We start from the raw sequence: 27,091 nt of genomic DNA, 5'->3' as shown, positions 1-27,091 counted from the left end.
CCAGCCAATCAGTTAAATTCAAGGGTGGTATTAGCATGACTCGTAAAGAAAAAATTTAGGCAGCAGACTACAAAATATCTTGGGAGGGTTAGGGATCCAAAAGAAAAAAAAAGTTTTTAAGAGCATTTGTAGATAAGGGTAAAATTCCCTAGGTAAGTATTCATTTGCAAGTGAATTGGGTCTGGATTGATTCCGAGTGAATATAAATAGCAATCATTTGGCCAAAACAACAAGGGATCTCCTCTCCTGACTTCTTTTAATTTGACTAAGTGAAAGAGGATATTCCTTGCCTCAATTGTTACTTAACCTTAATCACTGAATGGATGTGGCTCCAGTCTAATACACACCAAGGTCTCCCAAGTCATTTAGGGTCACAATGGTCTTGATCTCTATCTGGTTACTAGACCCTGAAGACACTGGAGGGGAAAGTGAGACAGGTGACCTCACTTAAATCCAATTCACTTGCATGTCTGCATGTCATGGCATCACTTCTCTGAAGTCTTGAAGTCCTCTTCAAGAATGAAGGACACCAAAAATTGAAGGCCGCAAAACTTGTAGCCGAGGCAGTAGCAGTTAAAAGTAACATTTAAGTTACTGTGTAAATCTGGGCATTCTGAATACTTGAATTTGTGCAGAGGGAGAGAAATAAACAACATTGCACTTTATCAGTACTCTAATAAACAAGTAGAAATTCAATTCTTGTCTTGGAGAATAAAATCTACTTAAAATTGCCTCTTCCTGCAAAACAAACAAACAAACAAAAACAACAACAACAAAAAAACAGACAATCTTGAGGAGTTGCCTCACTTGGATCCCCACGGGAACTGGTCAATTGGAAAACTTTCCATTTTCCTTTCTGCTCCTTTCCCTTCCTTTGTCCATGTTGGGTATCATAACCTTACCTACAGATGCTCTTTAAAAACCTTTTTTTTTTTTTCCTTTTGGATCCCTAAACCCTCCCTAGATATCTTGGTTTGCTGATTAGATTTCTTAAGGACAATGCCTTAAACCAAAATCATTTTGACACTGATAATAGGTTCCTGACCAAGCCCCAAGTAGTCTTTGTTTGGGTCCAGATTGACTCAGAATGAAGATACTTATTTCTGCTTTTTGCCAAAAACCTTAAAGGTCTTCTCCCTCCCATATTTATTCATTTAGTTGTTTGTTTGTTTTTTGGACTAGGAGAGAGGAGATTTTTTTGCCTCTATTACTACCTAACCTAACCTTAATCACTGAATGGGTGTGGCTTCAGTGAAAGTAAGACTTGTTGAAGGCCATAGTTTAAAAAGACCTATGTCTCCCAGACTATCAAAGGCTATTTCCAGTGGTCCAAATCTTTATCTGGCCAGTGGACCCAGATGGCTCTGGAGGGGAAACTGAAACATGTCATGGGTTCCCCTGTCTGAACTCATGGTCTTCTTCAAGAAGGAAAGACAAACAATCTGAGAAGGGATTAACAGACTTCACCAGACTGCAAAAATGAAACATAAAAAAGCACAAATGACTCCTGTGTCTAAATTTTAGAGCTATTATTCTAACCAATACCTTGGAATGTTTTATTTCTAACACACATAAAGGAAAAAAGATGCTATTTCACAAGTAGAATCATTTTATTTCAAGATTTTAAGAAATAACATCCTAACATTAAATTAGGTTTTTATTGTACTTCATGACCAGGGCAAAGCAACATACCTTGTGAATTTTCCTCATATCTCAATTGGCTCTCAAATACTGTTACACATTTCAGCTTTTTAGAAATACTTCTGTGTATTTAAAAAGCAAGTTGAACTAGCTAGAAATGACAATATTATCTTAAAAACAAAACACAAGACACATCAACCCCAGAGAAATGAATAAGAGAGCAGGTTGGATTGCACTTGGAAGTCACAGAATTTTCAATGATTTTTGAACACTCCCAGAAACAAAAACCCATTGTTATGTTTTTTCTTTTAAACACTAATAAAAGTGTTTTTTGGGTGCTGCTATGTGACTGTGAATCATGGATTAACCACAGTTCCTATGGAATCAAAATTGCCCATCTCTCAAGTGATTGGCATCAGTTACTGCATGTAACAAATAATTTCATGCATAGAGTAGCATAAGTGATTCAGATACATAACCAAAAGAAGCAATGAACTGGTCACATAGTAAGTTTAAAAGATTAAAAAAAAAATCTGGATGCTGTATTGACACCAATGTATTATTACAATAAAGTCCTCAGGAAATTGGCTCAGGCCCCTGTGGAGAAATGAAAGAAAAGTATGGGTGAACAATTATACAGGAGGAGAAGACGCAGATGGACCATGGTATCACTGGAAGGGAAGCCACATTTTTGAGACAACATATATAACAATATAGCCCATCTATCTCAGGGCACTTCTAAAGTGGTCAAAATTTAAAGCAGTACCTAAATTTGTTCTGAAGTAACAGCTTTAAAATATAATTATACTTAGCTGTGTGACCCTGGGCAAGTCACTTAATCCCAATTGCCTTAGCAAAAAATATATATGTATAATTATATAAAACATTTCCAGTGGGATCATCACTAGTGGAACTAGTGGCATAAATGGTTTTTTTAAGTATGCTTTTTGGGGATAAGGACATATTGATTTACTACCTCCCCAGTTAGGAAGCAATGCAAATATTTTTCTAGTTTACAAATAGAAAAACAGGCAGAGAGGTTAAGGAAATTATACACACAGGCTCACCCTTGTGAATGAAATTTGAACTTGTTTCCTGTCCACTGATTTTTTTTTATTATACCAGGGTGAATGTCAATGCATATGTCTACTCCCAGTTAGCAGAAATGGTAAAAAAAATATTGAAGATGATGTGTCATGTTTCTTGAAGTGCTGAAATTAAAGTGTTTTAAGATTAAAGATTAAGATTTTTAAGATTTGGAACTATGTTCAAAGAGCTATAAAACTGTGCATAAGTTTGTAGTAGCCCTTTTTGTAGTGGCAAAGAACGAGAAATTGAGTGGATGCCCATTGGTTGGGGAATGCCTAAGTTATTGTATATGAATATAATGCAATATTTATTGTTTTATAAGAAATGATGAGCAGGCTGCTTTCAGAAAAGGCTGGGAAGACTTATATGAACTAATGCTAAAAGAAGTGAGAATGAAGAAAATAGTGTATATAGTTACAAGATTATATGATGATCAATTGTGATGGACTTGGCTCTTTTCAACAATGAGGTGATTCAAGGCAATTCCAATAAGAGTTGTGATTGAAGATGCCACCCACATCCAGAGAACTATGAATTGATCAAAGTATAGTATTTTCACTTTTGTGTTTGTTTGCTTGTTTTTTTGTTTGCTCAGGAGGATAAAAATAGAAATATATTTAGAAAAACTGAACACATTAAACATTATTAGTTTGCTTGCTGTCTTTGGGAGGGATGAGGAGAGAGTAAAAAAGTTTTACAAAGAATGTTTTTGCATGTGTTTGGAAAAATAAAATACCATTAAAAAAAAAAAGAGTAAATGCTCATCAATATAAGTCTATTCAATCAGAAAGGATTCCCTAATTTTATTTTAATACTCTGAATTCCCCAATTTCAAGATGGTAAATTTTTCTTTGCAAACTATTTTCCAATTAACTGTAGATCAACTTCATATTTGTGAAGAGTTTTGAATGTCTATCATTTATACTAACACTATCCCTGAGCCTACCTATGCTTAGAATTTTATTTCTTTTTTTAAATCAAAATGCCAAATATTTATTTATAATAAATTTTGCCATTTTCCCAAAATGTTTAATCCAAAGACATATTTATTTGGCTCATAATTTTAAAAAATCAATCATAATTTAAATGCCATTTAAGTCACATACCCACATATTATCAATTCAAAATACAAAGTGTCATATAGTCTCAAAACAGAGGGTAGTAGGTTCCTAAAAGGGCAGAGGGAGGAGGGTGAAGAATCATAAAATTCCTGTGAATTTTTATTTTGTCCATAAAGCTAAGTTAAATACATGTGGATCCACCATAACTAAGCATTATATGATGACAATTTTGCATGATAGAGAAACACAAGGCATAAAAAACAGATGAATTTTGCCAATCATATTTGTTATCCCTCCTTTTCCAATGACTTTCTTAAAAAGATACTTATTTGACAGATTTAGATTAAAATACATGAAGAGGAAAAAGGAAAACAAAGTTAGAATAAAAAATAATTTTAACCCTTAATTGTAGTCATCAACATTTGTAACAATCCAATTAAATGGTTATGTAAATGTGGACCAACCACTATATAAAATGAATTAGTTCCCTATTCTAAAATTTAAATATCTGTTGTGCCACAGTTCCCTTTTATTGTTCTGCCTCAGTTTCCCTGAACTGTTCTGCCTAAATCCCCTTGGTTGCAACACCTCCTCTTGCTCATTAGGGTTGTGGCCACTCTGGCATTCCAAAAGATAAAACTCCAGATGTCCTAACCCAGATACCTAGTTGACATTGTCTACCTCTCTTCAGACTTCCTGGCTGTAGTTTGACTATTGCCTTTACTCCCAATTTGTAAGAATTTATGGTTCTGCCCCCAACCTGTCAGAACCAGGTTGATGATCCCTTCTTGGAGATTCCTGCTCACCAGAGTTTGGACCCCTTGCCTTGGATTCTACCCTAATAGCTTAAGAGCTGTGTATATGTATAAATTTCATGGGATACTCACATTCCCTGCTGGATGGTTTGAGATATTAGCCCTGGGGACAACATGCCCCTAGCACAATATCCCTCTCAAAATATTAAAAATCAATCTCTATCTTGCCTCAGTTTCTTTGGCATTACATTTCTAAGGATCTTTATGTGAGAATTGGATGGTGATTTACTTTTCAGAGTTATGAAAAATTGAATTGGATAAATAAAACTTCAAAAATTGAAATCTAAGGAATGGGAGGCTGGGACTCAAGAGAAAATCAAAGCACGTAATGGGGGTATAGGTTTTAGATTTGAAAAGGAATCTTCTGGACTTTGTTCCTTTTCCCTTCTCTGGTTTTTAGAAGAGTCATCTTCCACCAAAAAGAAAGAAAGCTATTTTAGGGCAGGGACTGGCTTTAATAATCAGGGGTGTAAGTTTTAGATTTGAAAAGGACCACTATATGCCTCTCAGATTGGCTAAGATGACAGGAAAAGATAAGGAAAAATATTGGAGGGGATGTGGGAAAATTGGGACACTAATGCTTTGTTGGTGGAGTTATGAACTGATCCAATCATTCTGGACAGCAATTTGGAACTGTGGCTAGCCACAGAGCTATCAAACTGTGCTTTGATACTAGCAGTATCTCTACGGTCTGTATTCCAAAGAGATCATTAAAAAAGGAAAAAGGACCCACATGTGAAAAATTTTTGAGTAGCCCTTTTTTGTAGTGGCAAGGAAACTTAGTGGATGCCCACCAGTTGGGAAATGGCTGAATAAGTTATGGTATATGAATGTTATGGAATATTATTGTTCTATAAGAAACCATGAGAAAGATGATTTCAGAGAGGCCTGCAGAGACTTACATGAACTGATGCTAACAAGATTATGTGATGATCAACTCTAATGGATGTGGTTCTTTTCAACAATGAGGTGATTCAGGCCACTTCCAATAGACTTGTGATGGAGAGAGCCATTTGCACTCAGAGAGAGGACTGTGGGGACTGAATGAGGATCACAACAACAACAACAAAAAAAAAAAATCAATTTTTTTTCCTTTCTCTCTCTTTTTTTTGATCTGCTATTTATTGTGCATGACAAATGTGGAAATATGTAAAAGAATTTTACATGTTTAACATATATTGGATTACTTGCTGTCTGCGGAGGGAATGAGGAGAAGGGAGCGAGAAAAATGTGAAACACAAGGTTTTCCAAGGGTTAATGTTGAAAACAACCTCCATATATTTTGAAAATAAAAAAGCTATTTTTTTTTTAAAGGAACTTACAAGACTCTACTCTGGTTATCTTTTCCCCAAAATAATATAAGCCCCTTGAGGGCAGGAAGTATCTTATATAATGAGAAGTTTTAACTTCTGTTTATACCCAATTAATAGGAACTCAGAGAAGAGACTAGTACTTTAGGATAGGAAATCAAAGATTTTCTTTGTATTTTAAAAAATGTGCCTACTTAGACTAGGCACCAGTTCTTGCAAAAATGTAAAATAAAAAATCTTTCCAGCATTCATCAGTGAGTCAGTGAAGTTCTTAGTTTTTCTTACATTCATTATAATAGTAGAATAGCAAAATATCAAAAATGAAAAAGTTTACTAAAACTAAAAAATGTTCTTTATGACATCCAAAGGAAATCTGACATTATTCAACAGCTACAATAAAGTGAAGGATCAAAACAAACCTATTTGTGAATAGCTAACACAGATATCTGGTGATAGAGGAATTAAAAGATCAAAGTGTAAAAAAAAAAAAAAAATCAGATTTTTTTCCTATAACTTTTTTATTTCTCTGTATTATACAAGAAGACGTCTTTTATTATATTGTGTTCTTATAAATAGGGCTATAAAATAAAATAGCAGGTCCTTAAAGTCATTTAGATTTCATGATTAAAAGCAAATAAAATTCTTCTACACAATGGAATATAAAACACTTCTTTGAAACTCAAAAAATAAATTACCTTATTTAATGCATTTTGCCAGTTTGAAAAATCTATTCGTATACACTTTACTTTAAAAAGAGAAAAAAAATGATATAGGGATGAACTAAGCAGGCAGTGCAGATACCTGAAATGTACAACTTCTGTTTACTAACACCAGATCTGGAAGCGTTTACCATTTGTTTCAACTTGGATATGAATGTAAATTGTGAACCTTGATAGCATACTTGTCAAATGCATGAGAATTGTATTGATTGATCTTTCCATAAAGTAATATAATACAATGCACTTAATAGTTGCTTCTTTAATGCATAAAATAGCCATTGTTTCATATTCAAACGAAGATGGATTAACCAAACTGACAATTAAACACATACTTTAAAAGTACATGTACAAAAGAAAATCAAAGTAGAAGTTGATTTACAAAATAACAAATTGATGGGGAAGTAATTTCTATTTATTGATTAATTTTAAAATCTTTTGAAAAGCCTGCTTCAAGACAAAAAAGGAAGCCTCAAAAATCTTTTAATAATTACAAGGTTAAGGTAATTTTTATTTTGTAATTAAAGTACTTTAAGGCTAGATACTTTGTACACAATCACATTTTAAGATTTTAGTCTTTTTAATGAAAATAAATCCACATTAGCAAATTTATCCCTAATGATAATCTCTATCACAATGATAATCTGTTATCACTGCCCACTTCATAGCATAGAATTTGTGGTTTACTTGACATTCGTTATACAGAAGTACTTAATAAAGTTATATTTTTTAGAAGTACTGCAAGTGCCATCCTTCTTAAGGGAAATGCAAATGAATTGATATTTCTTGCTAGAAAAAAAATATACATATACACGACTTTAAGCATAGCTACTTAAATAACAGCTTCTTCCCTTCCTACTATCTCTCTCTCTCCCCTTCCCCCCCACCAGAATCCTAGAATATTATTTTTTCTTCTATTTCTTTTAGAACTAGAATTAAAATTCATATGTAGATTACTAAGAGATAAAAGTATCTTAATCAGATGTCTCAGATTCTAAATGGAAGAATAGCCCAAGACCATTCTTCTGACACAGATAAAAAGGGGCAGACTCCTAGAAAAGATATGCATATATTGATAGAACATCTAAATAGTTTTAATTCTTTCTTTCCTACTTAGGCATTCAAACTGGCACTTGCCCTAGGTTTCCTTAATGACAACTTCATAGAAGAACAGCCTCCTGGGCCAAAATGGCCCTATAGCCAGGGACATTACATAAAATTGTCCATGTTTTGTTAGCCAACCTTAAGGAAAAAAGGAAGCATGCAAATCTTTTACCTCCATGCTTCTCAATTGTTGTACTCAAAGATCCCAAAGCATAGATCTGGAAGATAACAGATAATATCTTGCTCCTAATCAATTCTGGACTACCCTCCCTATCTTTCCTCAAGGGGAAAGCATCTTTTACACACATCAGAGAGAGGGGATTTTTTTTTTTTAATATATATATATATAAAAGGGAAAACTAAAATACCTTACATAAGAGCTGCCATGTTATCATGTGTGAACACAGAATTAGATGACCATAACACCCACCACCAATCTCTATCTAGATATCTAGAAAGAATATCCTCTAATAAATCACTTTTGGATGGGTCTTTCAAATGGACTTTCACCTTTTTCTTCCTCTTGGGAAAAGATACTATTTATCAAATAGTCACACATTGGGAGATCCACTTGCTACAAATGTAGGGGTAAGTAAAATGATTTATGTGTCCTTATTTTAAAAATTCTTAAACATATACATAGCCTTCATTCAAAATGCTGCAACTAATTTAGTATTTCACCTAAATATAATCAAACAAGATATTAAGTTGACTATTGTAATATTGTGTCTCTTTGGCTGCTGATAATCGTGCAATAACAATGCAATAAATTTTGTGGGGAAAATACATACCACCATTATTTTTCTTTAAAGGAAGACTAATCCAATAGAAATATACAGAAAAAAATTGAAATAGAGAAAAGAGACTGAAGCATGGAGACTAGTTATACAGGTACACATTACAGTGGCGATAATATGAATGGAAAGAAAAATGGAAAGGTTTAAGAAAACTAAAATGGGACATTGCCCTTGAATATGAAGAATCAATGTTGATGGAATACTGTATACTTTTCATATAGCTAAAAGAGTGAATTATTAAAATTTTTAGCATTATTAAAATCTCAAAAATTTGAGTGTTCCCAAACCCAGCATATTATAAATAGTCCTTATAGATTATCTGTGATGTCTTCTCACATGATTCTAGAAACTCCATAGGCTCTCAATAGCATTTTCTGTTACCTAAAAGAAGCAAATATATTAGCATACGAAAAGTATGGGTTTATACAATAATGATTATAATTAGTTTCTCAGGTTTTTAGCTAATTTGCAATGTGTTTTCTACAGAATACTTTCCTTGATAAGTATGCCAAAAATAAAAGATTAACATTACTAAAAAACCTCATCTTTACTGAGAATAAAATGGAATTAAAAAAAAAATCTCTCTCCATATATGGGAAGTGTGACAAAATAAAGAAGTCAACCACCTTTTTCCCCTCTCTTTTTTAAGTCTCATCTTAGACTTAAAGTTTGAGGAAAATGAATAGAAGTTCATGGAAGGACTCTGTTCTCTTTGATGACAAAATTAGGGAGATGACCAAACAAGAGCCAACAGACTTTTGATCCACTTGAAAGTAGTTCCTTTTTTCTCAATACCTGATTGGGAAAATGTTCAAATTAAATCTTTAACTACTTCATTTACCAAAAATATTCTAGGGGCAGTTTAGATAGTACAGTACCTGACCTGAAGTCAGGAGGAACTGAGTAAAAATCTGGTCTCAGACATTTAACACTTCCTTGCTGTGACCCTAGGTAAGTCACTTAATCCCAACTGCCTCACAAAACAAAGTATTCTTGAGTTCTTTTTTGATGAGGAGGAAAAGAAAATCCTTGGAGGGATTGATTGAAGAAAGATTAAAATGATTTTATCATAATGACTCTACAAGATGCAAAGACATTTTAAAGTTCTTATTGTTCTGAGACTATTACCTAAACTCTGAATCTTTTTAAATCTTGACTATGGCATTTTATTTATTGTTTGAGAATCTTTCAAAGGCAAGGGAAAACTGCTCACTTTTGAACCTTATTTCCTAAACAGCAATAATTAGAATGATTTAATTCACATAATTCTTTCTGGCAGATTTAAGTCCACAACAAAGAGATTCTTCTTCTTTTAATTTAGCAGACACTACTGAGTTAACCCAAACAACACTTATCTTTTCTTACCTTCTTTCAAAGGCATTTTGGGAGTACAATTTTCTTTACTCTCATGCTGAAAAGCTTTAGCAGGATCAAAACGTTTGAAACCTTTTATTTCATTCACTTGTTCCTGAAGCTTTTTCCCAATTTGTTTTTCCTTAGTCAGCTGAGAACGGAGTTTAGAAATCTCCTAAATAAAGCATAAGTAAACACCTGATAATTTTTATTTTGCAATAGAGATGTGCTACATATATCAGTTGCCAATAATATACCAAGTTTCCAAAGCATAGGTTCTTAACCTGAAAAAGAGAGATTTCAAGTTATCTCTGATCTTGGATAGGGGAAAAAAAAAATTACTTCTTTATTTTCACTAAAATAAATTTTAATGAAAATATAAATTTTCATTTTAGTTGAAATTAACATTCCTTCCTTTAATTATTTTAAAATATTCTGAGGAGTCCAAAAGTTTAACTAGACTGCCAAGGGGATCCTTAATATACATAAAAACATTAAGAACTCCAGTTCTAAAAGATGTATTGAAAACAAATTTCAAAGTATTGATGCATTCAAAATATTTAAGACAGATAATAAATTATAAATGAATCTGGTTTTTGTCTTTTTTTCTTCTTTTGGCATAGCTTAAACTAAATCAAGACAAATGATTTTCAAGATGTTTACTTAAATATTTTCTTAATGAACACCTAAAAAAAAAGTTGTGGAATCAGTATTTCTGGGTTTGAGCCTTGGTCTGCTCAGTTATTAGTAAGACCTTTACGTAAGTCACTTACCCTCACTTTAGTTTCTTCAAACATAAAATGAAAATAAGAGTTGGTGTGGGCAAGATGATTTCTAAGATTTGTTGAAAGTCTAAATCCTAAAAGGAATTAATATGAAAATAGAAATATTTTCCTTGATCTACTTGACTATTTATCATGTAACTCACATTAAAGGCTTTTGAATGCAAATAAAAATGTTTAAGGCATTTTGCCTAGTGTATCATGGTAACTGTAAACACTGAACATTTTAGGATATTAGCCCTGAATTGGTTTATCCTGCTAATGAGAATGTTTTCCAGTAAACAAAATAGTTGAAAAGGAAATTGAAATCCAAGTAAAGTAAAAAGAAGGGCTAGAAGAATTTCCTCATTGTTTTTTCAATGAGGTCAAAGACTTGTCTAGATAAACTATCTCCCAGGGTAGTCAAAAACTCTATAGGCGTAATAGCTGCAGCACTACAATGATTTCTGGACTGAGAAGAGAGAATGGAATGGGAAAACATCCAACTCATAAATGGAGAAAGCAGATACTTTCATCTATACAGTAGCAGGTTTGAATTCTGAAATGAAATAATATGTGGTTGTTTTGGACATTGTTCTAAATTTTTGCTAGTGACTAGATAAAAGCAGGGATGATAGTCTTAGCAAATTTGAAAATGACACAACACTATAAGAGGGATAGCTAATAAGCCAGATAAAAGAATTGGAATACAAAAAGATTAATAACAAGGAATGGTAAGCTGAAATCAACAAGATGAAAGATTAGAAAAATGGATATAAATTTTCTGCATTTGAGCTTAAAAAAAAAAAAACAAACAAACCCTGCACAAGTAATATCAAGAAATAAGTCTCCATGAAAAAGACCTAAAGGTTTTGATGTTTTGATGGATATCACATTCAAGATGTCAATCACTTGATGCGGTTAACCTGCAAATCTAATGAAATCCTAGGTTATGTTAAGAGAACCAATGTCTGGTATGAGAAGATTATATACTTTCTATAGTGTGATCTGAAAAGACAGACTACACCTGAAGCATTTTTTCCATTATATTTTGTAAAGGACAATAAGAAACTAGAAAACAATGAAAGAAGGGCAACCAGTATGGGGAAGGAAAAGAAAATCATGTTTTAAAAGTTTGTGGAATGAGCTAGGGATATTTAACCTGGAGAAAAAAATACCTGAGAGATGTGAGGGGTGGAAGTGATAGAAAGGGAATGTTAGCACCCTTCATACATTTAAAAAAAATATTATGTGGAAGTGATATTAGACTTGGTTTATCCAGATAGGAAAATTAAAAGCAGTGAGTGACTTTGAAAAAGATTTGAACTCAATTTAAAACTTCCTAAACAGATGGAACTGTCAAAAAATGGAATGATCTGCAGAGGTATTTACAGAGTGGCTGCATGGCAATTATGTAATACTGTGAAAGTAGGGATTTAAGATAAGGGCAAGGGACTTGGCCTATGAAGTTACTTTTCAATTCTAATATTCTATGATTTTGAAAATCATTTTCAAAAAATAGGGAAAGAGTTTACTAGTCCAATTATGTGGAAGAGTCTTATTGATGAAAGCAAGAATGTAATGTTAAATTTACAAACCAGTTTGAGTTGGTTATTTTCTTCCTTTAATTTCATGACATGTCTGATTTTTTGCTTTTGATTCTGATGTCCCAATAATTTAGCATATGATTCACTTAGTTTATTCAGTTCTTCCTGGGTAGCACCATGTTCAGTCAATAAAGCTCTCTTCTCTGCTTCAAATGCATCCAATTGTTGCTAAAAAAAATTCATAGAGAAAAATTTAAAAATCAGAATTTACAAGTTTACACACATTCAACTAAACCTTAGAAATTAAATTCTAACATAGTATTCTAACACTTCTTATATTTTAACAATGCTAAAAATAAAAGTACACAGTTATATAAATCTTATATATTGAGTTTTCTCCATCTTCAGGCCAAAATAAATACCATTGAATGACAAACAAAAACTAAACAAAGAAAAAAAAATTAGAAAGGCTAACTTAAAAATTTTAAGGCTAACTTAAAAGATTTAAGCCTGACAGAATCATGTACTGCTCTTTTAATAAGAAGTTACACTAGAAAAGAGATTTCACACTGATAGGTAAAGATTTTTCCTTGGAGTAGCTCAAATCATAGTTATAAATAACAGGCATTAAACATTTCTAAGGCAATGAAAATTAACTATTTAAATTTATAGTGAACAAACCTGAAAAGGTTTTGTCTTGTTATAAAGTTCTTCGTAAAGAAGATGCCATTTTTTCACTTCTTCCATTAATTCCATAGTTTTTTCTCCAGTTTTGCTTAAATGAGAAGGAAAATAGACTAAATAACAGAAATCAACATATTTCTAATATAAGAAATAGATGTGTTGTAAGATATTACCTTGTTTCTTCCATCTCAAGATGTTTCTTAAAATCTTCACTTTGTTGCTTGAGTTTATTCTGTAAATTGGATATCTGTTCTAGAAAAGAAGCTGTTGTTGTTTTTATTTCTTCTTCTTTAAGTGCCAGTTTACTCTGCATATCTAGAAGCATCCTTAGATTTGAAGCAGATATAAAAGTAAATATTCTATTCCTTCATATGAAGCTGAAAGGTGCATAACCTCCTGTGATTTTTAAGTTTCATTTCAATTATTCTAAAAGTTGAATGTAAATTCACAAAAGCAAAATAAAATCTTATAAACATACCATCTATCACGTAGAACAGTTCACTGACTGAACTACCTGGTTTATAACAAAAGTCCCTAAATAAATCTTTCCTAATGCCTCTCTATATATGAGAGAGAAATGTGCATTCTACTATTCTAGTAAGAGTTCTGGGTTCACATTGCAAATTACTGAAGCCATCTAATAAGACATGAAGGATTTATAATCCAAATAGATGAAGGAAGTACCACATAGATGATATTATAGCTATTTTGAAATGCAACAAGACTTATGTAATAAGCATGGTATTTAGCATTTTCTCTCTATGATAATTAAATGTGTAGGTGGCCCTACCTTGCATGTTCTTCATCCTTTTTATTTTTAGAATGCTGAACCTCCAACATTTGCTGCTGCATAAGTTCAACTGATTTTTCTGCCTCAGAAGTCTTTTTCTGTAGTGATGAATTCTTATACCTAAGATTTTCCATCTCTTCAGCCACTGATCCTTTATGGCTTAATCCCCCCACAAAACAAACAAAAATATTAGACAATTCTTTTGAACCACTGTTTTATGACAAGCAATTATCCTGCCAACTTGCATAATTCAAAACCTATTTGATGTATATAGGATAGAGGAGAAGGGTTGTAATACAATTGAGTTGTGTAGAGACAACTAAAAGTTCAAATATTTTAAAAATAATAATGTTGGGATGTCATTCTTTCAGTGTTCATCTTTTACCACTATGTTTCTAGTGCAGGTTTTACATAAGTTGTATCAAAATTTGAGAAACTGGGTGGTGGACAAAATACCTTTCAAATTCAGCAATGACTTCTTTAAGATTTTGTAATGTATCGTTGTACTTTTTCTGCCAGTGCAGAGAGGCTTCATTGCTTTTCTCGATTTCATCCTGTTTTCTTGGGAGGAAAAAAAAGATTAAAAACTGTTTTTGTTTACTTGTTTTTTTGCCAAAGAGAGACTCAGGAATAATTGCTGGGGTTAAATTATGTAAATTATGCAAAAGACTGAGAGTGACAAAAAAAAAAATACTTGGTTTAAAGATGTTTCACTGAAAAAGTTTCTCAAACTATTAGAACACTATTAGGCATCCTTATAATGATAATTTCTCCTAGGGATTGTTATTACTCAAGGACTTGAGAAAAGAGCTATAAAACAAAAATGGAAACAAAAATTTTCCTTTAAAAATCAGCATTTTGAAGTTCACATGCTTCTCAAAATATTAAAAATGGTTAAAAATACCCCAAAAGATAAGTTTTTAGGTTTGAAAATATACTTGCTATTAAATCTAAAATCATTTGGGAATGAGGCAGAGCTAAAATAAAAAACTACAATAGAAAAAACTTCAATTACAAAATGTGTTAAAAAATATAAGAAAACAAAGACATTAACAATAGAATTAATTAATCATCCAATCTTCTCATCAATTTGATACTATTAGAGCCAAAAGGGACCTTAGAAATCACTTAGTTTGTGTCTCTCATTTTACAATAAACTTTAGCCCAGTTAGATTAAGTGATTTGAGATGACTGTGCTAATTTATCATTAGAAATAGGATTAGAACTTGGATGTTCCAACTTGCAGGTCTGTATTCTTTCTATACAAATTATTCAAAAAACCAAATAAACTCAGAACTTGCCTTTTTCTCAAGAGATCACTGTTAAAATATGTAGAGCAAAAGAACAAAGGCATAAAATAGTTTTTCAAATTATTAATTTCAACTTTAAAATTTAACTAAAGAGTCTACAAACCCTTTAATCTTTTCTTCTAAGAGTTGGAGCTCTGTAGTTCTGGATGCGTTCTCTTGTTCCAACTGCTTCACGAGCATTTTAGCCTGCTCATCCTTTTGTTCCAATTTATCTAGCTCACTGAATGCTTCTTTTAATTCTTCTTGAAAAAGATTTTTCTCATTAATTAACTCTTCTTGGAATAAACAAAGCCTTTGTTTAAGACTAGAAGACAATTCCTACGACAAATAACATTATCTCAAATTATTCTTATATATTAGTAAACAACATTTGAGAGGTATATATCAAGATAGAATCAAGCAACATAAAACATTAGAGTTTAAGAAAGAATAATAATTCTACATCTTAGAGAACAAGGAAGTACTTACCTGCTCTTGTTGCAGACGTAAATCAATTTCTGTCTGTCTTTGTCCTAGCTTTTCATTTTCTTGTTTTTCTAGAGTTAATCTTTCTTTCAAGCTTAGTATCTCAGCATTGAGATTTTCTTCCTGTTCTTTGTCTTGCCTGATAAGTTGCTCTATAAAAAGACATTTCTAAAATATTATAACTAGATAAAAATTATATTTGAATGAATACAGCCTCACATTAATAGTCCATTGAGCTCTCTTTACCATTTAAATATATCTGTTAATTTTAAAAAAATCTAAACTGCTTTATATACATTGAACTATCTGATCTGTTTCTTCAAGAACCATGATACATTCATTTAGTTCTCCAGAAATAATTATCACAGTAAATTTTTACAGACCAAATGAGGAGAAGTAAAAAAAAAAAATCTGAATAATTCAGTAATTGAAAAGAAATGCAACTCTAGTATTAATTAAATTGAAAAAATGTTTTGGGAGAAAAAAATTCCCTGGAAAAAAAATTTACTTAATATTGTTAATTGTTATACTGTATATTGAAATTCTTAACAGGAGGGTGTTTTTTTTTTTTTAAACCTCTTTAAAAATACTAAAAGGAAACCTTCTACAGATATTAATGCCAAGAATAAATTACCAAAGTTAGAAAAAATTAAAACTAATTAATGATAAAATTACTATGGTATAGTACTATAGCTATATGTACAAAAGTTTGTTAAAACATTTTGTGGATTTGAAAAATCTTTAATAAATTTACTAAAAATCTATTTTACTTATCATGCCACCAGAAAAATCAAGAATTATGTTTTTAAGGAGTATTAACAAATTGTATTCAAGTCACAGATGTCCTCACTACCACCAGAGAATTAACATTATTAGAAGCTTAAGAGTTTTGAAAAATAGTCTTTAAGTTATTTTTTATTTTATTTCACTGATCATTCAAGCTTTATGTAACACTATTTCTTTTTCTTCTTTTTTTTTTTTTTTTGGTTGACAATTTTAAGTTAACATTTCTGTGAATAAATGACTGTACCTTTTTGTTTTTCAAGCATCTGACATCTAGTGTTCAGGTCTTTAATTTTTTTAGATAACACATCCACATTTTCATCCAAAGACTGCTTAAGGATCAAAATCTCTTGATTCTTCTGATTCAAGGTCTCTTCTAATTGGACAATATCCAACTTATATTTCTCCAATTGATCTGATGTAGAGCTTCATTAAAACAAATTTAGAAGAATCACAAATTTGAATACAAGTTTCATTAGATATTGTTTTGTATTTTATTAAAAAAAGAAACATTTATAAAGACAGTTACATTACCTTACTTCTGTAATATATTCAAAGAAATTTTCAATTTCTAATTTTTCTTCAGTCTTTTCTTTTTCTATAGTAACCCTACAAGAAATGGTGAGACACACAATGTTTTTAATATATTCTGAATAAAAATTATGGTAGTTTGGTTTTAAATTAAAGATTTTCTAAAATTACACATATTGTCTGGTTATGATCTAAAATCAATGTATAACCTTCTGAACAGTTTAAAGTAAATAAACACTTTTAGAATTCAGAACCTATGGAGAAAGTTACACATCTACAAGAGTCAGAACTCCTATTCATAAGGTTATCAAATATGACTCAGAGTATAATCTGAACTCTCTGGATGGATCTTAACATTAATAAAATCATTTCATCTATAAGTATACAAATGAATAGGGGAAAAAAGCATACCAGTAAAAAGAGAATCTGGGAAAAACCTAACATGAGTCATAAACATGTAGAGAATGGAAGTTTTAATTTAAACTGGATTTGCCTATGGCTAGACAGGCACATTATTCAACCATAACAGAAAAGGGCTTTAGATTCTATTTAACCAACTTACAGTTTTTCTTCAAGCTGTGCCAAGTTTCCTTGAGAATCATGAAGATTGTTTTGTCCTGCAGGTAATTTGATTTCCATCCCTTCTTGTTTATCAGCAACATTCTAAACAATAAAATTACAGTTAATAATAGGAAAAAGCGCTTATGGTCTTAACAGAGCAAGCTTGAAGACAATATTCACCTTCTTCTTTGTTTCAATCTTATTCTTCAGTTTCATTAATTCTAAACTTAGATGACTCATTTTCTTCTGGTTACCATCTTCAGAAAACTAAAAGCAAATTAAAATTCAGACGTATTTTAGCTATATATAATTATTAAACATCACATGGCAATTTCTTGTCCATCTAACTATTGTCAACTATGGTTGACACTTCTCCAATATCTTTCAATGGCAACTCTCATCTGACAGTTGTCAAAACAGTTGACAATACTTCATTACTGACCATACAGAGTATCTCAACTTTATTTTATCACATGTACTAGTGGATATCTTGACATGTTACTTAGAGGCTGCTTAAGCAGTAACTAACCCTATATTTGTACTTTTCTTTTTAAGATTCCAAAGCACGCCTATTATCTCCTTAAAACACTACCAATTCAAAATACCCACTTCAGCTCTATGTATGTAAAAAAGTCAATCTGAATCAAGATTTAATGGAGTTGTATTCAGATCATTAAGTAAAGGATGACTTTAGGAAATTTTTAGAATTCTTCTTTATAGGTAAAATAACTATTTCAGGGTACCTAAAACCCATTCTCTAATTTTCAAATCCTAATATAGAAAATTTGAATTCTAAGAAATGTTTACAAACTAAGGTTATTTTCTTTGTAGAAGTCTTTTGCTTGGTTCCAACTGATCAGAGATGTTGTACAAACCTGGAATATAAATATTTTTAGTTATGAATCCAAACAGAAAAGAGCTCTCATGGAAATCTTTACCTTTTTCTATCTTTAAGCATCTTCAGAGGATAGGATTTATGACTGTTAACAGTTTTCAAAATTATTAAAATGTGAACAGAGCTTTTCAGAAATCAGTTCAGTTAAACTCCTTAAATTGCTTTTTGGTACCAAACTTATTCAGAAACTATATATAATCCCTGCAGTTGTAATTCTCTCTTGAAATCCTTAATAGGTAATTTTCCTTATTTTGGTACACTGGCGCATGTGAAATCAGTCACAGAAGGCTAAAAAAAAACCCATCAGTAACTTTTTAAAAATAAATATTTTTTAAAATTCCACAGTTGAGAATAAAACTATTCAACAAATACTTAGGAACTTAGCAATACACTCAGAAGGAGAAAAGAAAATAGGAGGGAAGAAATGTAAGTTTTTGTTAAAGTCAGAAAAAAGTTATAGTAGAGTAGAAAGGAACTAAAGATGAAAACCTGGGTTTACCATTCAACTCTGTCCCTACCCATTCTGGTGAAATTGGACCATTCATTTAGGCACTCTGGGTCTTAAGTTTCTCATTAGTAAAATAAGAAGGTTGTATTTATCAGTGTCTTCCTGCTCCATCTGGTGCTGTTTTTAAATTTCTGTTAAATTCAAGGATGGAAGAAAGATAGTTGACTACCATGCTACTCCTTACTACAAAGGTCTCTCAAGCTGAAGAAAAACACCTGAGACATTGACCAAATTAAATTAAGACCGATATGTAACAGAACAAAACTATCTTTAGGAAAAAAATGTATGCATATGTTAAATAAGAAACCATATGATAATGAGGTAGTTAAGTGACATAGTATACTGTATGTTACCTGAAGTTCAGAAGACCTCAGTTCAAATCCTGCCTCACACTTATTAACTGTGTAACCCTGGGTAAATCACTTAACCTTTGATGTGTGCCAGTTTCCTCCTCTATAAAATAAAGATAATAATAGCACTTAACTCACAGGACTGTTGTAATGACCAAATGAATTAATACATGAAAAACAACCTTAAGGTGCCACACAAATTAAAATTACTATTATATAATTTACTTACGCATGCTTAAGAAATATATAGCATTACTTATTTTTAAAAAAATTAATTAAGATATTATATAAAAAGAGAAAAAACTTCAATTATTATATAAATGCTAATAATTTGCCTTAGAAATGCTAAAATTCTACATATGTATTAATTCCAAAGCACTGTCTACTTAACAATGTCTTTTACATAGTAGCTCTTCAATAAATATTGGACAAATTATGTCTTGATCCTAAATCCTTTCAGTCTTCAGTCACCTTTATTTAAGTGGGAAGAGGGGAGGAAAGAATTACTGAATAATGGTTGCCACAATGTGTCTTACAGGTTACAATGGCATGTGCCACACAGATCATAAAACAAAAAACCTTTTTGATATCTCCAAACCCAAATCTTGTAGGGTACATAAATATATTTTCATTTGTAAAGCATGGCTATTTCTAAAGTAATGCAAATATTCAATAAAATTATTTAAAGTGTTATTAAAAAATAAAATTATGAAAAATCACCACTAAAACAGCTTTATACTTGACTAATTTTAGTAATTAAAATTTTGTAATTAACATTACTGGTAAAAATAATTTGAATTTAAATGTAAGACCTAAGTACCTTTATTTTTAATAGTTCATTAGCTTTAGTTAATTCAATAAGCTGCTTTTCCAAAGATGCAATATTTGCTGAGAGAGATGTTTTCTCTCTGACAGCTATATTTAGCTTTGCTTCCATCTTCTCAAACTCTGCTTCTAGATCTTGAAGATGTTTATCTTGTATTCCACGTTCATGCACCAGGGCACGTATCTAGAATCAAATGAATGAAAAACAACTTCCACATATGCAAATGAACACAAAAAATTTTACATAGCAACAAAACTTAAATTCTACCTATTTTAATCAATTACTCAACTTCCCACAATGTTCTTTTACTTTAGATATATCTTACCTATTACAAAGGTAGTTTTAACAATTTGAACATAATTAATATTTCCATCCCCAACAGGATTTAACAATTTAAAGCAATTTTACAGGAGAATTTATCAGAGTTCAAGATCTCACTTCTAAATGCAATTTGGCAGGTTAAATAACCACATGTTTATGTACATAAGACTTATGGCTGAAAGAGATCTTAAGAGATAATTTTAAGGAAACAGTAGCAGAGCAGGAATAACTTCCTCAAGGTCACACAGGTATTTGTAAGTAGCTGAAATAGATTTGGAATCTGGTGTTCTAGTGTCCAATTCAGGGCTTTTTTTAGTATATGACACCACTTTCTCTAATTCCTTTAAAAATATTCTTGCTTATAAGATCATACAAAAAACTATTATACTAATAATTGCTATGCTATTATTCTTTTACCTCCATTGAATAAAGTATTTTATTGTTCCAAATGTATAGAAAGATAGTTTTCAACTTTCAGCTTTACAAAATCTTGAGTTCAAAATTTTTTTTCCTCTCTCCCCCCTTCCCAAGATAGCAAGCAATCCAATATAGGTTAAACACATGCACTTCTTCTAAACATATTTCCATATTTGTCATTATGCCATTATTCTTATAGTTTAACCACAAATTTTCATCTAATAGCTCATAAAAATACTTTTGAATCAATATATCTCATGAAAATTATTTTTCATTGACCACAACTTCTTAAATGTATATAGTATTTTTTATTAGTAGTCACTGAAACAATAGCTACCTCATAAACATTTACTGAGTAGTTATTATGGAAAAAGAAATTGTATTAATAGCTAGAGATACAAACAGTCCCTATATTACACTAAACAGAGTCTCTTTACAGTTCTAAACTATCTCCTATAAGGAAGCCCTTCTCCTTGCTATGGCAAAGCCCTCTAGAAACATGACATCCATCCTATATTCTCTAGTAGATTGCCCATTCTTTCACTAATTTTCAATCTCTCCCTGTCTACTGCTTTCCTACGGCCTATAGACATGTTTGTGTCTCAAGCATCCTCTAAAATCCTTGCTTGACCTATTCATCCCCACTATTATCTCATATTTCTCCTCTATGGCTAAATTCCTTGAGAATTGTCTACAATAAGTACTTCTATCTCCTTCCCTCTCACTTTTCTTAATTTTCTATGAAATTTGGCTTTTGACTTCATACTTCAACTAAAACTGCTCTCCCCAAAGTTACCAACCATCTTTTTAACTGACGAATCTAATGGTCTTTTCTCAGTCTTCATCCATTTTGACCTCTCTGCAATCATTCACCCTTCACTTGATATTTTTTAATAGGTATAGAAAAATACACTTTCCTGGTTCTCCTATTTATCTGATCACTCCTTAGTTTAACTTTGTTAAATTTTCATCCAAGTCTTGCCTACTAACTTTGAGTGATCTAAAGGATTATATCATGGCCTTTCTTCTCTTTTTATTCTATTTTACTTGGTGATTTCATTAGATTTCTTGAATTTAATTATCATTTCTCTCTGCTAATGATTAGTATCCAGACTAACTTTTTGTGCTAACTTTTGGTTTCATACCTCTGACTGTCTATATCTCACACTGGATATCTCACAGACTCTCAACATGCACAAAATTGAAGTCATTTTCTTTACTCCTCAAGTCCTCCCCTCTTCCTAATTTCTCTAAGTGTTGAGGGTAGCATCAGGCACCTAATCACTCACGCTCACAACCAACATATCATGCTCTATTTCTCACTCTCTTTTTCCTGCCTCATCTAAGCTATTGTCAAGGCCTACCAAATTTACCTTTGTAACATCTTTCAAAAACAAAAATCTTTCCTCTGACACGACTATCACTCTGGGTAGGTCCTCATCACCACATGCCCAGATTACTACAAGTGCCTGTTAATGTCTCCCTACACAAGTCTATCTTGTGTGACTAAGATGTCAAAGTCATCTTCCCAAAGTGTATTTCTGATCTTTTTTCCCCTCCCCTATCACCAATAAACTTCAATGATTCCTCCGAAATCAAATATAAAATCTTTTATTAGGTGTTCAAAGCCTTCATTACTTGCTCCTATCCTGATCCCTTCCTCTAAACACACACACACACACACACACACACACACCAGCCCTTTGTGGTTTCCTTCTAGAAAAGTGAGGGAAAGAATACAGAAGGAAATCTAGGCAATGTAAAAATAAAAGATATCAATAAAAACTTATTTTTCAGATAACTTTGTTTTATATTTAAAGAACTGAAAATATTTGTTCTTACCTCTTTCTCTTGCATCTTTAGCTTTTTCAGCTCTTTAATATCCCTTTGAGATTTTGTCTGTTACAATATCAAAAGAGGCAATAAATAGTAAGCATAATTTATGAAGTTAAAAATCTTTGATAAATTTGACTTTATTTTTGAAATTTGATTTATTTTGTACTTGGAAAACTCATCAATCTCTACCACAACAGAGGTAAACCTGGGGTCTTCAAAGCTGTGTCCAGCCACACTGTGTAAGCACAAGCTTTCACAAGACTTGCAGAGGATGCCAGTGACAGCCTATGCCTGGATTCTGAGAAGCATCATAGCAGCTCACTGGCAAGAGGCTGGCTGTGTAATGAATTCTTTGGCCACCCAAGAAAAAAAGAAAACCTCAAAATGACCTTTAGTCCTGTGCTGCCCCTTCTCATTTCAGCAGTAATTGCAGAATAGAAGACAATGGGGACTGAGAAATTGAGAATTATATGTTTGGAGACTTTTTTTTTTTTTTTTTAATAACATCAGTTTATCTGTTGGTATTCTAAATGTAGGTTGTTTTTTGTTTTTGTTTTTTAAGACAGTTGGCATTAAGTAATTGGTTTAGGTTCAGACAGCTAGCAGTGAGTGTTAAGTGTTTAGACCAGATTTGAACTCGAGTCCTCCTGATTTTAGGGCTGGTGCGCTATCCACTGTGCCATCTAGGTGCCCCTAATATCTATATTCAATAATCAGGAAGTAGACATACTCCTAAAGGAATGGAATTCTGTCAATCTTGACAATTTTGCTATAAATGAGACCAGAAAATACAATCACAGCTAAATGGAAGGATGGTTTACAGATTCACCTTGGAGTAGCAAGTAAAAAAGGTGACAGAATTGGCTTCATCAGATGTCCAAATACAATTTCATGTGCATTTAAGTGCTAATGATAAATATTTACAAAAAGACTATGAAAACAATTTACAGTTTATGTGGCTACATGTTCTAATGTATGAAATATAAAGAGTATGGTTAATTAGATAAGACATTCCACTTTCAATCAATAGATACTTGGTAACAGATGCCTTCAATGCAAAGGTGAGTACAGGTAATTATGGCCAAAAAATTCACAGGAAAACATGGTTTAGAAACAATGAATGTGGTCAAAAATCTTTACAGATTATATGGAAGCCTCAGGCTTATATATAATGAATAATTTCTTTGAGGGAAAAAAACAAAATAGATTGTACTGGACATGAGAAACATATAATACAAAGCAACGACATTGATTTTTTTTTAACATATAGAAAAAGACTCATCATTTTAGGAATCATTTTTGGATCAACTTGAATCAACTAGATCACTGACTTTTAAAATCAAAGAATAGCATAATATAAACATTTAAATAAAAATATAAATCTGAAAGGAGATGAAAATTTATTCATTATAAAGTCAGAAGTTATGAGCAGTATCACTTTTATGAAGTGAGAAGCAACAGTGCATCTTGGTAAGAATCCCAACGAAACAAAGTATGTCCAAGGATATTTAAGGATGAAACTGAAAGACAGACAATAGATGAAAAGCAGAAGTAGTCTTACAACAGGTTTGTGCTGGAGTTAATAATTTTCTTATACCTAGAGAAGCTACAAGCAGAGGTCCTTAGGAAAAATTCAAAGTTTTACACTTTTGGTACAGAGGGATTGCAACCTGTTTTCTAAAATCAAGACTAACAAAGTAGAAGGAACCAACTAGAACTATAAAGGATGCTTAATAATTGTGAAATCTCAAATCATTTCATAAAAATAACTGAAGAGACCATTTGGAATTAATAAGCACATTTTAACAAGATAAATGTGACTATGACTAGAACAGAACTTGTACTGATGGTCTTAAGCAGAAAATTAAGAAGATCCTGGAATAGATTTCTCACTATGTTCTTGAACAACAGTTCTCAGTCAACAGTATCTTTCATTATTTATTTAGTTTATACCTATCAAGTAAAGTTTCTTACCTTTAATCTCAAAGGTTTCAGATTTTTTGCAGTTGTGGAAATAGGCTTATCTTTGTCATAATCAAGACCTTGTTGATTTTCCATAGAAGCTGCTATAAAAAATAAAGTTTAAATATAAACAGAGGTTACCACCTATTTCTCAACGTGGAGGATTTAAATATTTTAAATATAAGGTTTTCATACTAGCTTTAAAATATAAATACAAAATAACAGGCCAATTTATCTTTTTGAATCAGAATAAAAATTCTAAATCATTAGTCAAAATTTTATTTTTTCTTTTTATTGACTGTTCCTAATTGTATCCTGACTAAACCTTTTGGGAATAAAAGAGGGAAAAGGATGACTATGAAAAGGTAAAATCATTTCAGTTACATCCATATGCCTTAATATAACTAAATTACATGCTATTTTTAGTAATTAATTACAGTCATAAAGTATGTCAAATAGAGAATAATCTATGCCTTTATAATTCATTCAACTTTGTATATAAGAATTGCCTACAGCTTCAGTGTCTAGTTCTCAGAAATATCGAGACATCTCTCTAAAATATAGTTTTCAAATTTTAAAACTTTAGGCTATTACTCAATTAGTCAAACATTTAGTAAGTGGTTCCACTATTTGGTGCTAGGGATGCAGAGACAAAAAAAGAAACATCCCTAATCCTCAAAGAGTTTAAATTCTACTGAAAGAAAAACAACTTCCACACAGTTAAGTAAATACAAAGTAATTTTAGAAGGAAAAAAAAATTACCAACTTAGAAAGACTGAAAAATATGAAAAAAAAAATTAACTTGTCCTTTTAGTTTTGGAAAGCATTATTACCCTGATGCCGTTTAAATCGTTGTGATTTCTCAAATGATACAGGTCCTTTTGGTATTTCTGAAGTTTTGACATCATAAGCTCCTGGAGATGGTGCACAGCCTAGTATAAACAAAATCAAACACTCAAGTTTGATTTATTCATAAAATTTATAGGACAAGATATGGTAAATGAATAGATTTGCAGTAAAAATGACATTTTAAAAATAAAGCTGCTCATTTGTTTCTTTTCACATTAAAAAACCCCAGCTGTTTTTTGTTACTAAGAATAGGTAGAAATGTTTTATTGAAGCCTGAGAAATACAAGTCCTTCTTGAAACAGAAGCTTCTTCTTTTTTTTTTTTTTAAATAATAACTTTTTATTGACAGAACACATGCCAGGGTAATTTTTTACAACATTATTCCTTGCACTCACTTTGAAACAGAAGCTTCTTTATGGAATGTAAGCTCATTAGAGAATATTTGCTGTGGAACCTTAGATTACTAAGATTTTGTTGCAATAAATCTATAGCTGTTAGTTTTAGTTTGTGGCAAATACACTTACAAGTGAGGGAGCTGGTAGATGAAGACTTAAGCCAAAAGAAATTCAACATCAATAAGCTAATATATTCCTTTGGGCCCCATGCATTTCTGACATAAAAGTCACAATTATAAGAAGAACAACACTTCCTTATAAATTTGGAAAAACTTACATGAATAGTTATGTGAACATAATCAGGATAAAGTTTTACACAATAACCAAGATTAATCGATGAAAAATTGTGAATAATTTAGCTACTCTGAATACGCAATGATAGAAAACAATCCCAAAGGAATAATGAAGCCTATTATCCTCTTCCAGAGAAACTGAAACATGCTATTTTTCACTTTCTCTTTCACTTTTTTCTCTTATCCGTGTCTATTTGTACAAAATAACAAATATGGTAATGTCTTAAATGATTGCACATATAACTTGTGTATACACACACACACACACATATATAACTTGTATCGGATTGCTTACCTTCTCAGGGAGGGGGATAGAATTTGAAACTTAAAACTTTAAATAAAAATGTTTAAAAATTAGAAAAAAATTTTGTATCTGTGTTTCAATGTAATTTGTTTCCTTTGTTATTTGTTTATGTAAAAACATTATTCAGGGAAGGGTCCATAAGCTACATTTACATCCGACTCCCTAAGGACTTCAAGGACAAGAACCTGCGCGCGCATATCGGGCCTAGATCAGAATTGGCTTCAGAAACCAAGCCTCACAAAATCTGATAGTTTACTGGAAGCTTAAAATAAATCTCTACTTATTCTCCCTTCATAAAGTTCTATCAAGGAATATTAATTTAGAAGCAAGTCAGGTTTCTAAAGGTCCCTCAGGGTACCCATTTTTCAGCGCTCCCTCATTCCTTTAGGTCACAAGGAAAGAAAAAACACCCTAGCTTTTGACTCCAAATTAGTCACTGGAAGTTTCCCCACTTAGAGATTTCTCAGGCTCTCCTCCATACGCACCCGACGGGTCATTGAAGCGTTTGAGTGGAGCCTTAGGGAAGGACATGTCAGCAATGAGATGAAGCTTCTAGGAACATCAGACATCCCAGCAACCGCAAACCTCTCCCTAAAATTCGAAAAGTTCAGCACGGTCTCCGTCCTTCTCCAGAGAAGCCAATCGGAACATCGGCTCCTTCTACTGCACCAATCATCCCAGAAAACATTTCAGAGCATGCGCAAAAACCTCTCCAGCCAACCAATTAGGTGGACAAGCATACAAAGTTCGATGTTTGAGGAATTCAGCCAATAAGAGAGCTGGTAATCGCCATTCCGGAATAGCTTCAGGTGCTATG

General features: G+C 31.9%; 1 protein-coding gene across 2 annotated transcripts; it reads right to left on the bottom strand.

The window, feature by feature from the left end:
• Positions 1-1,588: 1,588 nt before the first annotated feature.
• On the bottom strand, positions 1,589-27,025 carry HMMR (hyaluronan mediated motility receptor). 2 transcript variants are annotated; one of them, XM_051978851.1, is made up of 18 exons: positions 26,760-27,025; positions 25,267-25,365; positions 24,446-24,537; positions 22,478-22,534; positions 19,892-20,080; positions 17,499-17,585; positions 17,320-17,420; positions 16,761-16,835; positions 16,474-16,652; positions 15,447-15,595; positions 15,082-15,296; positions 14,125-14,229; positions 13,669-13,827; positions 13,052-13,204; positions 12,876-12,969; positions 12,246-12,422; positions 9,899-10,061; positions 1,589-2,238 (listed from the first exon to the last, which is right to left on the bottom strand). In XM_051978851.1, exons 1-18 carry the CDS (start codon positions 26,803-26,805, stop codon positions 2,231-2,233), a joined length of 2,148 nt encoding a protein of 715 aa, XP_051834811.1. In that variant the 5' UTR covers positions 26,806-27,025; the 3' UTR covers positions 1,589-2,230. The 2 variants fall into 2 exon arrangements, with proteins under 2 accessions (XP_051834811.1, XP_051834810.1); XM_051978850.1 differs by lacking the exon at positions 1,589-2,238 and adding an exon at positions 3,759-8,914.
• Positions 27,026-27,091: the final 66 nt, after the last annotated feature.

This window comes from Antechinus flavipes, chromosome 2 (genome assembly GCF_016432865.1).
Source record: "Antechinus flavipes isolate AdamAnt ecotype Samford, QLD, Australia chromosome 2, AdamAnt_v2, whole genome shotgun sequence".
NCBI lineage: Eukaryota > Metazoa > Chordata > Mammalia > Dasyuromorphia > Dasyuridae > Antechinus > Antechinus flavipes.
Note: the sequence above shows the minus strand (reverse complement) of the source record. Positions and strands in the feature narration are given on the sequence as shown.

What these genes read in the sequence shown, in the direction of transcription:
- HMMR (XM_051978850.1), bottom strand. Translation starts at nt 26,805, where the DNA reads ATGTCCTTCCCTAAGGCTCCACTCAAACGCTTCAATGACCCGTCGG. An exon ending in GATGCTTGAAAAACAAAAAG is followed by an intron (nt 15,596 to 16,473) that starts GTACAGTCATTT and finishes GTCTTTTTATAG; the next exon opens with AGCAACTTATCAGGCAAGAC. An exon ending in TACGTCTGCAACAAGAGCAG is followed by an intron (nt 15,297 to 15,446) that starts GTAAGTACTTCC and finishes TATTTGTCGTAG; the next exon opens with GAATTGTCTTCTAGTCTTAA.